Source organism: Agrilus planipennis, unplaced genomic scaffold (assembly GCF_000699045.2).
Source record: "Agrilus planipennis isolate EAB-ADULT unplaced genomic scaffold, Apla_2.0 scaffold114, whole genome shotgun sequence".
Classification (NCBI taxonomy): Eukaryota; Metazoa; Arthropoda; class Insecta; order Coleoptera; family Buprestidae; genus Agrilus; species Agrilus planipennis.
The window spans coordinates 694198-712442 of NW_020442440.1; the positions used below are offsets into that span (position 1 = coordinate 694198).

At 38.2% G+C, this 18245-nt stretch overlaps 2 protein-coding genes across 2 annotated transcripts in view; one reads left to right on the forward strand and one right to left on the reverse strand.

Annotated features, from left to right (window-relative positions):
- LOC108736210 (zinc finger protein 845) overlaps nucleotides 1-15704 on the reverse strand; it is a 69624-nt gene extending 53920 nt beyond the window's left edge. Inside the window, exon 1 of the mRNA XM_025980341.1 lies at nucleotides 15612-15704. Within this exon, the coding sequence (XP_025836126.1) occupies nucleotides 15612-15628 (17 nt within the window). The 5' untranslated portion in view covers nucleotides 15629-15704. The remainder of the gene's footprint in view (nucleotides 1-15611) is intronic.
- LOC108736208 (protein tiptop) overlaps nucleotides 1-18245 on the forward strand; it is a 222814-nt gene that overhangs the window by 11567 nt on the left and 193002 nt on the right. The gene's annotated exons all lie outside the window — the stretch shown is intronic.

Here is an 18245-nt window from a genome sequence, read left to right on the forward strand (position 1 = left end):
AATTTGTCCTCCATGACGATCGTTCAGCATGTGAATTAACTTGTTGTGTCGCACGATTTCAATCCATTCTTATTTATTCAGCATTTACCGGATTTTAATATTCTGTGGATTTGTGGAAAAAAATTCTTGCCTTGAAAAGCTCAGTTTATCGATAAAATTCGTGACACGTTGGCAAGAGGCTTCGGAAATTTTTATTGGGCCATTAACGTCAGGTGTTCGGAATGACCATTTAAAAATAAATCACGTGGGGTCAAAGAATTGTTAACTGTTTTTGCGACTTTTTGATTTTGCCTCTATCATAAACGTGCGTTAATCTGTATCTATATATTTTTATATAGGTATAGGATTATCATCTGATCGATCAGCAGCATTATTAACAGACACATTTATACGTTTTCATATGTACATACTTGGTTATTAATTATTCAGAAAGGCTAAGACATAAAAGATGTACCAAACCGCTCTGTTATATATGTCTTTTACACATTTATATTTATATAATTGACAAAAACCGTGGGAGCCTGACGTCACATAAATGCTATGGATTGAGCGACAAATTCAAAATTATATGCATATTTTTTATAAAGCAGTTGAAGTACGAGGGATACTTCCGGTTGAACAGGAAAAGATTTTTTAAAAGTTTTTTTTGCCAAAGCCAGAATTATTTTATTTATCTATATTCATATCATTCATCATAAGCCGAAAATCATATTTCGATATTTATTTCAACGTAATTTACAGCATGGAATTATAATTTTCGTCCCGTTAAGCGCTTCTCTTTTTTTTTTGTCAAATATTCCCGTTTTTCTTTTCTCGAGACTATCTACGCATTGACCTACTTCGGACAAGTATAGGCAACAATCTAGTAGCTTGCTCTAACTGTTGCATACTTCACGCCGCAATATATGAGGGCGTATGAGAGGGTGAGATAAATTAGTCCAACTGGTGTCGATTGTAACGTAATGTGGTTAATGCTAAAAAGAACAATCATGCCGTAGTAAGTCATCGATATCGTCATTCAATCATAGACTACAGGTTTCCATGAAAATATCAAAGAAACGTACAATTCATCAGCAGATCAATTGTTTAGTAATTTTACATAATATGCATATATTATGCATCACCTATAATAAATACGATCCATGGGTAGAAATATTTTTTCTTGGACGTATGAACGAAGGGATGGACCAACGTACGTTGTTGTTGGCAGTGTGGACGTCGTCGGCGTCGCTACCGACGTCGCGGGTCCTACTTTTCCGTTGCTGCTACCCCCGCCACTCTCCGCGGCCGTCGTCAACCGACGTTCCACCCTTCGCCGCTCACCCCCTTCGGCCATACCCTCACGCCTTGCCTGTCTCTTTGTACACAGGCCAAGTACGACGAGCTGTCCGTCTCCCGTCAGCGTCACAGCCGCCGATCGATCAGTCTGTGGCTCGAAGCAATGCATGCTAGGTCAAAAGACGTCTGCCCGGGTAACGACGGCGGCAGCAACGACAACTCCCTTTACTACCCCCCGAGCGTCCCCCTCTCGTTCTGTTTGCCACCCCGTCGACCACCTCCCCCTTCCGCGGGTGGATGTCCACCTCCCCCTCCTCCCTCCCGCCGTCGTCCACCTCGAGCGACCGAATGTCCCACGCCGCGTCCACTTGACGGACGGCTACGTCACGTTGTCACTCACAAACTAGAGACATGTACATATATACGCGTACCTTTACACGTGTGTGTATATGGATCTCCCAATACAAGCATGCACGTCGTTCTTCGTCCGTGGATATGTGTCGCGTACCGAGTGACGTCTCGTAGAACGTGGCACGGGAGCTCTGGACTTCTCTACGATAAGGTTTTACAGCCAGTCCTAATTAGTTGCAATTGAGGTCATTATTGTTTGCCCTTTTATTCAACAATCAGGATAGTAATTACGACATAAGAGTCTTACGGATATGTTTTAGAGGTCACAATAAACAATATGGTAATTAGTTAATCAATGGTCACAAAGGACGAAGTGACCGCTTTAGGGTTGCTACGACCTTGTGACCGCATCAGTAATGTGCCTACTCGTACTGTAAAATACCAGAATCAGCTACGAAAAACTGAAATTCGTATAGATATGGTGATTAACTTTATTTCTGCGCATTCCTCTGCTTAGTTACTATTTCGATGAGGCAGAAGTAGAAACTTCGTCGTACCCAGTGCATGTGGTAATGTTTGACTTTTAAAAGCTGTCGTATTAACTTATTGGTCGGCTTTTCTTCAAATACGCAAAACTTGAAGGATTATAAATAAAAACAAACGTAACAATTATTTTATGCCCAATTAAAGTAAATTACAATGGCAATAACCACGAAGGAAATGATTATTGTTATTGCAATTCATGATCCGTGACGCTTCTGTCTTTTAGTGGGTAAACAGAAAAGAGACCAAAAGGATTCTGAAGCAACCAGCATCAATTGATTATTATCCTGATTACCACCATTCGACGCATGCTTTAGCATCTATAGGAGTCCAATTGCAGCTTAACATTTCTTGTTTCCATTTTGAAATTAATTATGGTAATTTCACATTGCTATAGGATTAGATTGAAGCTACGTATTCTGACTTAAAATGAGTTAAAAAGAAACGAAATGATATTTGTTTAAAAATTAATTGATTGAAATATTTCTCCAATAATAATCTGAGAGTTTAGGTGTTCATATACATTAGTGGCGATTTGAGAACCGAACGCGGGGACATTCTATTACCTGCAATCATCAGAGAGTGGAATCTGTTGTAAAATAAAACGTGGAATAGGAAAATTCGAATAATTACTTTTAGCTATCTTTTCATATATATAATCATGGGATAAGTATAGTTCTTCACAGGGATTGGACGGAGTAAAATCATCATGTCAAAAAATCAGATCTAAAACGGTTAACCAAGTTCTTTACAGGAATTAGAAATATCAAAACTATCATGTGAAAAGGTTAGCCAAGTTCTTTATAGGGATTAGAAGGAGTAAAGTCATCATATTTAAAACTATGTACAAACAAAGTTAGCCAAGTCCTTTGCAGGGATTGGAAATATCAAAACTATCATGTGAAAAGGTTAGCCAAGTTNCACCCGCTTGAAAATAATTATTTTATTGAATTTTTTTGGATTATAGTGTATGAAAATTGTCAAAATAATCAACTTTCAACCCCCATAACTTCTTATGGGGGTGGGACCGCAGCAAATTTTTTATCTAGACATTTACCAAAAGTTTTTTAATAGTTGTAGTTCCCCAGGTTTTTATTCCATACGCCTGGATTTTGTCGTGATTTTAAGTTTCGGGAACTAACCAGTTCTTCACCCCTTTTTTACGAATCTTCGGTCTATCAATAGATAATCATAAGCATTTGTCTTCGCTGATTTGATTAAAGATGACGACAGCAAAACACTGTGAGACGGTTAGTACAAAGAACCCACAAGATGGAGTATTAGAAAAGAAGGAAGTATTGTCCTTTTAGCTATGCAAGCAATAAGCAAAGACATATATGTAGATTAGGGTAATCTGCGTTTAGTACGATGGCGAGAACCTTCTATATCGCAACTAAAAGAAAGAAGAAGAAATCCATTATTTTGTATTGGAGCAGCAACAAGCGAGCAAGTAAAAGCAACCAACTATTCGGCCATCCTACGGCAGCAGCAGCTGCTGCGGTTTGGTTTCTTCATGGTTGGTGGATGGAGGAATTGCTGCTGCAGTTGCCGGTTGTATTGTGACAGCACACGGTGAAACAATGTTCCGTCCCCGTAGCATTGTAAGGCACTGGCAGCGGCAGCTCCAATAAATCAAGGTCCGACTTCTGGATAGGACACGATAGATGCAAATGCCGTAGCAAATTTTATTTATTTTTATCGGGGATTTATCGGTGCCTTGTTCGTAAGTCTTGTCCGTGCGACCGTCAATCACCGCTGGTTTATCGGCCGGGCCATGCAACTCCAGTATCGGCGGTATATTCTCTCTTTCCGATTCCCTTCCGTTGCTTATTTTACGTCTCCTTCGATGGATACCGCACTACTACGACGAGGACGATGTCATCGTCGTTCTCTGTTACCGGTCGCTTTCCCGTCCGCTTCTCTCGCTGCAGCAGCAGCGGTAGCGATTTATGGATCTTTGTATCATGCCAGTCGCCAATGCCAGCCAGTATGGTGGTGCTTGTGCTTTATGCGAACCAAAAGATACCTACGAGACGTCGCGAATCGATATACCAGTTCGACCGACTGGGGACAGAACAAACTGGCAGAAACCTGACTGATAATCTTCCCTTTTCTCTTAAACTTTGAGTTTTCGTATACTTTTTGACTAATCTTCTCTTTTGAGTTTTCATATACTTTTGGTGAAGCTTTCTCATTAAATACCTTCCTTTCGTATACATATTAGAAACTGTGGAATAAAATAATTCGAAGTGGTCTGTATTCTGTCGAAACTGCCAGACGCGGATCGCGATTTCGATCTTTTTGGATCTCATGAGCGCGTCGCAGACAGCTCCGACAGAACACAGGCCAACTTTTACCTGCTGTCTTAACAGCGCGTTTTAGAAAATATCACAAATGGCGCGGTAAACGCCATCTGTAGTACTAAGCTACATTTTAGCATTACGTATGCTCCAACAAGGTCCATTTAAATATATGGATATCTACTTGCTGAAACCTTGTTGGAGCATAAAATGTAGCATCGTACTACAGATGGCGTTTACCGCGCCATTTGAGGTATTTTCAGAAACTGTGGAATTGAGGAGATAGTTTGAGAATTATCATTGTCTCGCCTCCACGATCGCTCTGCGACCATCAGCACTTCCTGCTAATGGGATCGAGACAGGTGCTGTCGTCTTCATCTTCGTCAACGTACTTAACCTGGTGCGGTATTATCGAGACTTGAATTATAGCGGTCGCGAGAAGTGACGTTGGAACCCCGTTCCCTTTTCTAGCTAGACGATCTCGGGTGAGACTATGCAGCTAGTGATGATGGTGGTGGTGGTTGGACGGTTGGCAGTACTAGTAGTAGTAGTAGTGGTAGTAGTTCGTCTATCTCTCGGAAGGTACAATATATCTCGTCGACGCGGACGGTTCCGATGGCGCACGTTGATTTACGCCTTCTTTGTTACAACATTACGATCTCGGTCCGCTGAAACACACCAGACAGCTAGAGCCCAGCCAGGGCTCTTATCTCTCTTTGGTCTCAGCCAAACATTCTTTAATTAAACGTATACCCCATTAAATCGCCAGGCACTCGAACACAGACGGACGGACTGGCGGACGAGAGAACTATGCGATTGCATCGTCTACAGGGCGTTCCGTTTAGCTCCAGCTTATCTTAACGTGCAAGAGAAAAAATCGTTCCTGTCACACGTGCTGTAATAATGACTTAGGCGTTGCACTAATGGGTAACTGTACAGTTAGGGTGGTCCATGGCTCTTACTGATCTTAACAACCAACTAAAAACTAGAAAATGTCAGTGTAAAGGGGGCCTTAACTAATTATAAGATGGACTGCGGATGTATCATCTGACGACAAGAATGGAGAAATTAGACGCACTAATAATGGAAACTACGTACTCAGTTCTATTTTCGGTAAAGGTCTAGATGATGGATGGGGGGGACCGAAAGAGGAGGTCTCCCCCACCACTGAAAACATAAAAAGTTCGTGGCGGTCTCACCCCCGTAAAAAGTTATAGGGGTTCAAAGTTAATAAATATGATATTCAAAGGTAAAACTAATGAAAAATACATAAAAATATTGAGAAAGTTATATAAAACATTATTTAAATATCTTTATCAATAGGGTAGGTTAGGTTAGGTTAGGTTATGTTATCGGGTTTTGTTCAAGTGACCGCCACGAACCTTTTATGGTATAGTGGTGGGGGAGACCTCCTCCTTCGATCCGACCCACCCCATCATCTAGACTTTTACCCAATTTTCATTGCATCCATTTAATTTTAGTTTGTTAGGTTCCTTTATAATATTTATGTGACGGTTTGAGTTGAGTTTGAGTATTTGTTTCGATTTTGATGACCATATGAATATCTAACTATAAAACAGAAATATTTCCTTTTATGATTGCTGTCTGCAATACAAATACGGTTACTATGCGACGATATTTGTTTCAATTCTCGAAAAACAGAAGAAGAAGGAATCGTTGTTTTTGTAACAAACATGCGACTTATTTATAGGTTGTCGGACAAGTTTATTGTTTTCATCATTTAGTAAAAGAAACCCATAAATTATTAACCGTCCAAAATTAATGGCACGTCACCTTGTCTCTTATTAACAAGAAACTCTTTCGTGAGACATACTCGACCTTGTGTTCTCTTTTTTCGGTTCGCTGTAAATGCGATTAAGTCTCTATTTATAAGTATCCATAATTAATCATAATTTATTTTTTTTTGTTATATTTTCTCTTAATTTACGCCATAAACTGACGCTTTACTTCTTTATGACAAATTTTTGAAATACTTCTGTAGTTACAACTTTATGACCTTTTACAACAGAAGAACAAAAATATTGAAACTCCGTGCTAATAATAAATGAACAACAACAGTTTTAAGTGGAATATTGTATATTCCACACTGCAATTGTTTAGCCCTTCAAAGATCTTTTAACATGGACGAAAATATGAATGAATTAAACGAATAACCTGAGGAAACCTTGTTTGTAAGGCGAAACAATTGTGAATTGCAATATACAAAAATTCTTTATAACGGCCTCCTTCGACTATGAATGAATTTTGGATGCTAAACAAAAATTGTGAATTTTTCACAATTTCAAACACTTAGAACTTCTAGAATCAGTAGTTTTGGAAATACAAAAGAAAACGCGATTTTGGAATGTAGTATCAGCAAAAGCCAATGTGACGCCTAAGTTTTGAGAAAAACATTTTTTTAATACATGTAAATAGGTATAGGTACTTGAGTTTCCAAATTCCACATAATATACAAAACAACTTTGAGTTAGCACCTGCTTAATTTGCACCCCCTACTAAATTTATGTAAATACTTATTTGCTAATTTAAAGTATTCACTCCAAATGACTTTTCATTTTCCCTTTAAAGTAATTTTGTACTTAGTTGTCTTAGGAGAGAGATTTTCACTCCCCTTGTCTTACCATCATAAGGTCGTCAGTCCTAAGACTGGTTGGACATATACCTCCATTTTTTCCTATCCTGAGCTAAACTTCGCATTTCCCTAAAACTAGAACAGCCCACATCCTTAACTATTTGCGAAGAGTAATCTAATCTAGGTCTACCTCTACCCCTCCTAACTCCTGTTTCTGCCTCTAATATGTCTCTAACTAGACCTTCATGCCTGAGAAGCTGTCCTACCAACCTATCTCGCCTATTTTTTATTGACTTCCATCATTTGTAATTGATTTAAAAACTTTGTGGTTAATACGACAATAGCCGATATGTAGTTACTAAATGCGTTCTTATTATAGTGAAACATGTAAAATAACAACGGCATTTGACTTGTGAGACGTGAAAATTGAAATTTTCCCTAATTTTTAACAGTAAAGTAAATTGTACCTAATCTGTTTTCAAGAGGTGAGAAATCTACGACTTTATGATAATTTTTATAGAAAGCTATGTGCGCAGCATTATTAACACAGTTTACAAATAGCCTTCCAATTTTTTCGGTTTTCTTTTTTTTTTTTGGTAAATTTGTCCTCCATGACGATCGTTCAGCATGTGAATTAACTTGTTGTGTCGCACGATTTCAATCCATTCTTATTTATTCAGCATTTACCGGATTTTAATATTCTGTGGATTTGTGGAAAAAAATTCTTGCCTTGAAAAGCTCAGTTTATCGATAAAATTCGTGACACGTTGGCAAGAGGCTTCGGAAATTTTTATTGGGCCATTAACGTCAGGTGTTCGGAATGACCATTTAAAAATAAATCACGTGGGGTCAAAGAATTGTTAACTGTTTTTGCGACTTTTTGATTTTGCCTCTATCATAAACGTGCGTTAATCTGTATCTATATATTTTTATATAGGTATAGGATTATCATCTGATCGATCAGCAGCATTATTAACAGACACATTTATACGTTTTCATATGTACATACTTGGTTATTAATTATTCAGAAAGGCTAAGACATAAAAGATGTACCAAACCGCTCTGTTATATATGTCTTTTACACATTTATATTTATATAATTGACAAAAACCGTGGGAGCCTGACGTCACATAAATGCTATGGATTGAGCGACAAATTCAAAATTATATGCATATTTTTTATAAAGCAGTTGAAGTACGAGGGATACTTCCGGTTGAACAGGAAAAGATTTTTTAAAAGTTTTTTTTGCCAAAGCCAGAATTATTTTATTTATCTATATTCATATCATTCATCATAAGCCGAAAATCATATTTCGATATTTATTTCAACGTAATTTACAGCATGGAATTATAATTTTCGTCCCGTTAAGCGCTTCTCTTTTTTTTTTGTCAAATATTCCCGTTTTTCTTTTCTCGAGACTATCTACGCATTGACCTACTTCGGACAAGTATAGGCAACAATCTAGTAGCTTGCTCTAACTGTTGCATACTTCACGCCGCAATATATGAGGGCGTATGAGAGGGTGAGATAAATTAGTCCAACTGGTGTCGATTGTAACGTAATGTGGTTAATGCTAAAAAGAACAATCATGCCGTAGTAAGTCATCGATATCGTCATTCAATCATAGACTACAGGTTTCCATGAAAATATCAAAGAAACGTACAATTCATCAGCAGATCAATTGTTTAGTAATTTTACATAATATGCATATATTATGCATCACCTATAATAAATACGATCCATGGGTAGAAATATTTTTTCTTGGACGTATGAACGAAGGGATGGACCAACGTACGTTGTTGTTGGCAGTGTGGACGTCGTCGGCGTCGCTACCGACGTCGCGGGTCCTACTTTTCCGTTGCTGCTACCCCCGCCACTCTCCGCGGCCGTCGTCAACCGACGTTCCACCCTTCGCCGCTCACCCCCTTCGGCCATACCCTCACGCCTTGCCTGTCTCTTTGTACACAGGCCAAGTACGACGAGCTGTCCGTCTCCCGTCAGCGTCACAGCCGCCGATCGATTAGTCTGTGGCTCGAAGCAATGCATGCTAGGTCAAAAGACGTCTGCCCGGGTAACGACGGCGGCAGCAACGACAACTCCCTTTACTACCCCCCGAGCGTCCCCCTCTCGTTCTGTTTGCCACCCCGTCGACCACCTCCCCCTTCCGCGGGTGGATGTCCACCTCCCCCTCCTCCCTCCCGCCGTCGTCCACCTCGAGCGACCGAATGTCCCACGCCGCGTCCACTTGACGGACGGCTACGTCACGTTGTCACTCACAAACTAGAGACATGTACATATATACGCGTACCTTTACACGTGTGTGTATATGGATCTCCCAATACAAGCATGCACGTCGTTCTTCGTCCGTGGATATGTGTCGCGTACCGAGTGACGTCTCGTAGAACGTGGCACGGGAGCTCTGGACTTCTCTACGATAAGGTTTTACAGCCAGTCCTAATTAGTTGCAATTGAGGTCATTATTGTTTGCCCTTTTATTCAACAATCAGGATAGTAATTACGACATAAGAGTCTTACGGATATGTTTTAGAGGTCACAGTAAACAATATGGTAATTAGTTAATCAATGGTCACAAAGGACGAAGTGACCGCTTTAGGGTTGGTATGACCTTGTGACCGCATCAGTAATGTGTCTACTCGTACTGTAAAATACTAGAATCAGCTACGAAGAACTGAAATTCGTATACATATGGTGATCAACTTTGTTCATGCGCATTCCTCTGCTTAGTTACTATTTCGATGAGGCAGAAGTAGAAACTTACCCAGTACATATAGTAATGTTTAACTTTTAAAAGCTATCGTATTAACTTATTGGTCGGCTTTTCTTCAAATACGCAAAACTTGAAGGATTATAAATAAAAACAAACGTAACAATTATTTTATGCCCAATTAAAGTAAATTACAATGGCAATAACCACGAAGGAAATGATTATTGTTATTGCAATTCATGATCCGTGACGCTTCTGTCTTTTAGTGGGTAAACAGAAAAGAGACCAAAAGGATTCTGAAGCAACCAGCATCAATTGATTATTATCCTGATTACCACCATTCGACGCATGCTTTAGCATCTATAGGAGTCCAATTGCAGCTTAACATTTCTTGTTTCCATTTTGAAATTAATTTTGGTAATTTCACATTGCTATAGGATTAGATTGAAGCTACGTATTCTGACTTAAAATGAGTTAAAAAGAAACGAAATGATATTTGTTTAAAAATTAATTGATTGAAATATTTCTCCAATAATAATCTGAGAGTTTAGGTGTTCATATACATTAGTGGCGATTTGAGAACCGAACGCGGGGACATTCTATTACCTGCAATCATCAGAGAGTGGAATCTGTTGTAAAATAAAACGTGGAATAGGAAAATTCGAATAATTACTTTTAGCTATCTTTTCATATATATAATCATGGGATAAGTATAGTTCTTCACAGGGATTGGACGGAGTAAAATCATCATGTCAAAAAATCAGATCTAAAACGGTTAACCAAGTTCTTTACAGGAATTAGAAATATCAAAACTATCATGTGAAAAGGTTAGCCAAGTTCTTTATAGGGATTAGAAGGAGTAAAGTCATCATATTTAAAACTATGTACAAACAAAGTTAGCCAAGTCCTTTGCAGGGATTGGAAATATCAAAACTATCATGTGAAAAGGTTAGCCAAGTTCTTCATAGGGATTAGAAGGAGTATAGCAATCATATTAAGCACTAAATACACAGAAAGTTAGCCATGTTCTTCGCAGGGATTAGAAACATTAAAATTATCGTGTCAAAAAAGCAGATCTAAAAAATTATCCTTTTTCGTTCGTGATAAAATGCCAATTTCTATGTTCAGTGAATGCTGTGCATTACCTGGCTGTGCAAGAGAAATAATAATATTTGATTAGTATTTTCTTTTTGTGCGGCTGCAGTTTTAACATGTCCATCCAGCTTGCCTACCTGTTGCCAATCGCTGAAATTGTCCCCATTAAAAGCGACGCTGTTATTATTTACATCAACACAAACACATGTATGCATATACGTTATACATGTAGATACAGACATTCATATACAACACATACGGACACATTGTATGTGTTTTATTACTGCTTTCGTTATGCAGTGTCCAGCCGGCCCCAGCCTGTCCTGACAAAGAGAGATCGCTGCCTGTAGCCAATTATTGTGAAGGTTATGAACGAAAAAATTGCGTCAATTAATTACGAGTTCGGCAACAATTTCTTAGCTTGATTTGCGACCGTTTATTAATAAAAATCGTAATAATAATAATGAGTGTCAGGACAAAAAAAGGACGACGAGACCAGGTCACAGATCATAAGTGCAAGGGATATATAAGTGACGTGGCATTTATTTTTGTAAAAGGGCATCAGTTGATGTACGGGGTGTTAAAATTACATAACGCACCAATGTCAGTAAATTAGACCATTAGGGGCTTCTCTACGAAGAAACTAAACGAAGTGTTTAATAATTAAAGATTAATAATTAATTTCATTAACATTATTAGAAAATACTACAAATGGCGCAGTAAGCGCCATCTGTAGCACGATGCTACATTTTAGGATTACGTATGCTCCAACAAGGTCCAAAAAATGTAGCATCGTGCTACAGATGGCGTTTACGGCGCCATTTGTGGTATTTTCTAAAACGCTTTCTTAAGACAGCAGGTAAAAGTTGGTCTGTGTTCTGTCGGAGCTGCCTGCGACGCGCTGATGAGATCCAAAAAGATCGAATACAGACCACTTCGAATTATTTTAATAACATTATTTTTTTACATGGTCAGTTTTGTCCCTAAATATCGCAATTAATTGATTGAGTACCTAGTAGGCTATATCGTAATTATAAGGGTTCGAGTCAGTGTTACATACGCAGATATGCGAATAATTCAAGAGCAAATATTTGTTTCTATAATATACGAGTACTAGATTTGTATCTGTGGTTCTCTAATGTATAATCGCTTTTACCAAATCAGTTTATTGTTTGCTTATTGGTGCGTGGAAACTGGTACGAATACTTCCAGAGACGTACGATTATACCTTAAAGCGTTATCAACTACAATATAGTCCGCTTTGTGCCTGATTACATGACATGGAAATTCTGTTATTCTTTGTAAATTAGGTTGATGATGGCTGAATCTATGTCATATCCAGGTATGCTGTGCCATACAACATATAGGCAATTCTGCACAATACAATGAATGATTAGAAGGACTAAAATTATCATATCAAAAACTAAATGCAAAAAAGTTAGCTTTAGCTAAATCCTTCGGAAGGATTACAAACATTATTATTATCATGTCAAAAAACTAAATGTGAAACAGTTAAACCATGTTCTGCATAAGGATTAGAAACATCAGAATCATCATGTGAAACACCTTTTGAAAAAGTTAGCCAAGTTGTTCACAGGAATTAGAAGCATTACAATCATCACATCACAAAATTAAACGTGAAAAAGTCAACTAAGCTTTTCACAGCGATTAGAAGGATTCAAATTTTCATTTCAAAAAACTAAATGTGAAAAAGCTAGGTAATCTCGTTACAAAGATTAGAAGGATTAATTACTATATCAGAAAACTAATTTTTAAAAAGGTAACCAAGTTCTTCACAGGGTTAGATGGAATAAAACGTCATCATCATAAGGTCGTCAGTTCTAAGACTGGTTGGACACGGAGCCCCACTCTTTCCTATCCTGAGCTAAACTTCGCATTTCCCTAAAACTAGAACAGCCCACAGCCCCTAATATGTCTCTGACTAGACCTTCATGCCTGAGAAGATGTCCTACCAACCTATCTCGCCTATTTTTTATTGACTTCCATAGATTCCTCTGTTCTCCTATTCTTTCCAATACCTCTTCATTTCTAACCTTCTCTATCCAAGGTATCCTCAAATTTTGCCTGGTTAGAAATGAAGAGGTATTACAAAGAATAGGAGAACAGAGGACCCTATGGAAGTAAAAAAATAGGCGAGATAGGTTGGTAGGACACCTTCTTAGGCATCAAGGTTTAGTCAGAGACATATTGGAGACAGAATCAGAAGTTAAGAGGGGTAGAGGTAGAGCTAGATTAGATTACTGTTCACAAATAGTTAAGGATGTGGGATGTTCTAGTTCCAGGGAAATGCGAAGATTAGCTCAGGATAGGAAAGAGTGGAGGTGCGTGTCCAACCAGTTTTAGGGACTGACGACCTTATGATGATGATGATGTATGTAAATGAATAATAGTATGTATTGAGATATATATGAGATATGACATTTTCAGACAGAGCGCTTAAGCGACATTCAGTTAGTTTGTTAAATGCATTTAAAATTCATTGCTCCCGATATTAAATTGAATAGTTGTAATAAGCGGCGGTCTAATTTGGCGGATAAAAGCGTTTTCATGTAAGGATGCGTTTAATGTTCTCGGTGAGGCCGTTTAGTACCCGTTTTACTAACCGAATGGTAGTTACATACTTTACCTGCCTCCTTGAACAGATGTTATAATAGTAGCTAAGCGCTTATGCAAATAACATTAAGCTTTAAATGGTTTTTAAATGACTCGATGTTGACAGAATCGTTTGTAATTGAGTAGGCATACTTCGCTTCGGGGCACTGAACACGAAATAATAAACGAACTCGTACGTTTAACTGTTTACAGGCAGGCACAAATGCGAGGAATCAAATCTGAGCAGTCGGTTTTGAAAATATCGAATTAAAACTTTGAGGCGGTATTTCGGTAATATTAGAGCCTTTTAAGTTGGTGGTAGCACAACTTCTGCCGAATGTACGTGATGGATAAAATTTGCTGTAAGTGAAGTTCGTTCAATATGTTCCTGAGTTTCTCTATATATTTCAGACTCTGTACACAATCTCATATTCTTCTATTTTATTCATAGTCCTTCCAGAATTGATCTGCTTCTTATTGTTGATCTAATGATATAGATTAAAGGACTTAGAAGGAAGAGACACAGTCTCTTCTGTAATTGAATTTACCGATTTATTTCCGCACGTAATAATTGAATATTGAAGAATTTAGATTCCTATGTCTGTGAGATTTTAATGGTTTCGTTAGGTTTATTATCCCATAAAGATTATACACCCTTGGATTGAAAGCGACCAATTCAGTTTGTAAAGTGTTGGAATATACATGCCATTTTTTGTCACGTTCGATCAGAGATTCAAAAAAAGGAAAACAGAGACCAATTTTAAGTTGGGATCATTTGGGCAATTTTACGAACATGTCCATAAAAACAATCAAGGGAGAGGAGACGCCCATAGAACGCTGTGGAACTTCTTGGGTGTATTACCACAATATGAAACCTCAAAGGGTATGCTACAACTGCAGTCATAATCTTTTTTCGCCCATTTCTGTTGGTCCTATTTTAAGAGATACTTTCAATATACGTATTATGCAGTTTTTAAAAAAAAAATTATCTAGGTTAGAGAATTTTGTTTTTTTTTATTTGTTGAAAACAAAATTGGAATTTTCTCTAAGAGGCGTGCAGCTTTTCAACTGGGCTGTGTTATCCTATCATAACTATTATGGATAAGTTAAGGTCATCAGGAGCCGTCAGTTCATGAGTGTGATGGCGTATAAAGGAGAACCACTGGGTTATAGAGATTATAGAATACGGATGATTAATTATAAGCTACGTGTCAAGATCATCATCATCTTCATCATCAAGGTTAATGAATAGATAATAACCATTTTTGTAAGGAAAGTTTTATTCTATGTCATCATCATCATCATCATAAGGTCATCAGTCCTAAGACTGGTTGGACACGTACCTCCACTCTTTCCTATCCTGAGCTAAATTTCGCATTTCCCTAAAACTAGAACAGCCCACTTCCTTAACTATTTGCGAACAGTAATCTAATCTAGGCCTACCTCTACCTCTCCTAACTCCTGTTTCTGCCTCTAATATGTCTCTGACTAGACCTTCATGCCTGAGAAGGTGTCCTACCAACCTATCTCGCCTATTTTTTATTGACTTCCATAGAGTCCTCTGTTCTCCTATTCTTTCCAATACCTCTTCATTTCTAACCTTTTCTACCCACGATATCCTCATCATCCGCCTATAACACCACATTTCGAACGCTTCTAACCTTTTCTTTTCCGCCGCTCCCACTGTCCATGTTTCGCACCCGTACAACGCCGTGCTCCAAACATACACCTTTAACAACCTTTTTCGAATTTCTAAATTAACCGTTCGCGAGCATAGAAGTGACTTCTTTTTATTAAAGGCGACACGACCCTGCGCTATCCTCTGCTTTATATCCCTACTACTCCTTCCATCCTCACTTATCTGACTTCCTAGGTATCTAAAATCAGCCACTTCTTCTAATTTTTCGTCTCCTATCTTTATATTCGCTCTTTCCCTACTTTTTCTTCCCTTGCATATCAGTATTTTAGTTTTACTTTTATTTATTTTCATACAGTACTGATCTGTCAGTACCGCTTCCATTTTATTTAAAGCTATCTCTAGGACCTCCTTGCTAGATGCTAATACTGCTATATCATCTGCAAATCTAAGCATACTAATATAAAAACTACTTACCCTACAGGAGTTTCCATTATAAGAAGCAGTTTTGGAGAAATTTAGGTAATACTATTGAAACTGGAAGAAGACTCAGACTGGTGTCAAAATCGGTGTCCACTCTCAAAGTTTGGGCAAGACTACGAACAAAAAGTCAATTTAAGGCTTTTTTCAACATCAATTGTTTGTTTCTGACAAATATCACTTTTCAAAAAAATGTTTTGGCATTGTAATCGTGATCTAAAGGTTGTACCCATCAAATTCGGTTGTATAGTTAGATGTAGATGCATACAATAGTTCCTTAAGATTCACCTCAAAGATAGAAGACAGAAATGACTGCAGTTGGACCATTTTGGGCTTGCATATTCCGCTGTAAGCCTCATTTGGTAATTTACGAACGACACGGACACACGTATACATAGACGCCGAAATTAGAGACACGCTGTGATTTTGTTTTGCGTCTCGGAACAATCTGAGGAGCATCCAATTTTATAAATCACACGTTATTGCCTTATCGTATAAATTGGAAATTAAAATCGGTCGAATTACGGATACATGGGGACGATCGTTTGGTCTGGGTAAATTGCCCCGAACCCTGTCATTTCAGGACCCCGGACCAAGACGATCCACGTCCATTATTGAGTAATAAAACGGATTTTATGACCATGCGAAAGCCGATGGCGTTCCTTATACGACGACGGGTTAGAACGTGGTGAAATTATGATAATGGACGTGGATTTTCTTTAACGATTAGGTACAGTTTCTGTATCGAGTGACGCCGAGATGCCAACTGGACAGGAAGATCGTCCTTCTTTCAGAAAATGCTCTTTGTATAAAATATATGGCTCCGGACTTTCCAAACTCTGTGTAATTTTGCCATAATAAAACGTTTGAAGAAAGCAAATGTGACCTTTGGTATTGCAACAACAGAGTCGTTAAGGGCGTTCATGGGGTTGAAAGTGGACCATATATTGCACGGCAAAGTGGAGTTTAGTTTTCCTTGTCATAAAATCTATATTTTAGTTGCCAATTGAATATCTCCGATAATAGCTTTCAATTTTTGTCGATAATTATCGCAATTATCCTTAAAAGTGCGAATGGTCTTCCAAGTCTATTAAGTAATACCTATTAATAGAGCTGTCCTTAATCAAAATTGAAATTTGTTTTCGATGCAACTGATGCACGATTTATACTTTCTACATTTTCTTTAGACTCTATAGAAGTCAACCAATTGTCACAATTTAACCTAAAAGGAAAAGTCCTGACTCCTTCACTCATCAATGCCCAGGCTAAACCCATGGACCTGGATGCTGAAATTTTGCAGAGAGATTTTCTTTATGAATATGTTCTTGGAATAAGGAGGATATTTCGAAATTCAACTTTTAAGGGAGGCGATGGGGGGATGGCAATTTCATATGGAACATTTTTGATTGTAGTCAGGTTTACTTGAACCATTGATCCGAGGGGTTTACAGTCATTGCGATCAGAAAGATTTAGATACCGAAAACCTACGTAATTAAAACGAATATTCTTTGAATGAGTCTTGTTAGTTAAAAAGATAAATGAAGAAAGAAAAATTGATAGACTGAAAAACTAAAAACTAGAAAACCAAACACATGAACAAAATTGTAAATGGTCAGGTCAGGACCACCAAAATCTCGAATAAAAAAATTAAAAAAAATTTTAAGATCCCCGAAGGATCTATTGCCAGTTCTGGCACCTTATTATTATGGTAACATAGTTTAAAGGGTTTTTCCAAAACTCTTACTTCACGAATCCGACTTCCACTTACCATTCAATTTCTAAATCATTGAAAGTTTAAAAAAAAAACTCTCTAGAGGAATGTATGTAACATTGGGCAGGTATACGCGTGTTAACTAATTAACATATTATGAAGTATGACACGACCGATTCACGGGCGCCCGTTATTATCGTCGTCGCTGCCGTCGTGGAATTAAAATGCGACCGGTTAAAATACGTCCGTGTTTTGGTAGAGTCAACGGGTAAAGACTGACACTAAATATTATTTATAAGAGACGGGGCAGGTAACATTTTAAGGAGTTTATAGATGGCGCGGCCAGGTTGTCCACATGCTGCGCCGGCCGGTGATGTATCAAGAGAGAAAGAAGGCCCTCTGGTTCCGATCCGAGGGGATATACGGTCAATAATTTAAATACTATAATGCCACGTCGTGCACTAACTTACGCCAAACCAACTCGATCATGCTTGCTAAGGAGTGGCGAAAACGAAGGGCGAGGGAGGCGGAAAAGCAAAGAGATACGACGCGAATTATGTAAACCTGCCCCGAGTAGGAATATCGCGGTAATGTGACAAACGTCGTTCGTGTTATTATCCAAAGACCAAAGACCGTGGTGTCGCATTTTCCAACCTATTTACAGCAGCTTTCGATATAACAGGTCAATTGAAAAGTCCCCGGCTTAAAATAGTAAAACACATTTTTTTGCAAAATTCGTTTTTTTTATTCAACATAATTCCCTTCAAGGGTGATACACTGATTATAGCGATCCTCCAACTTTTCGATACCATTTTTGTAGTACGATTTGTCCTTTGCTTCAAAATAGGCCTCAGTTTCGGCGATCACCTCTTCATTCGACGAAAATTTTTTCCCAACGAGCATTCTTTTGAGATCTGAGA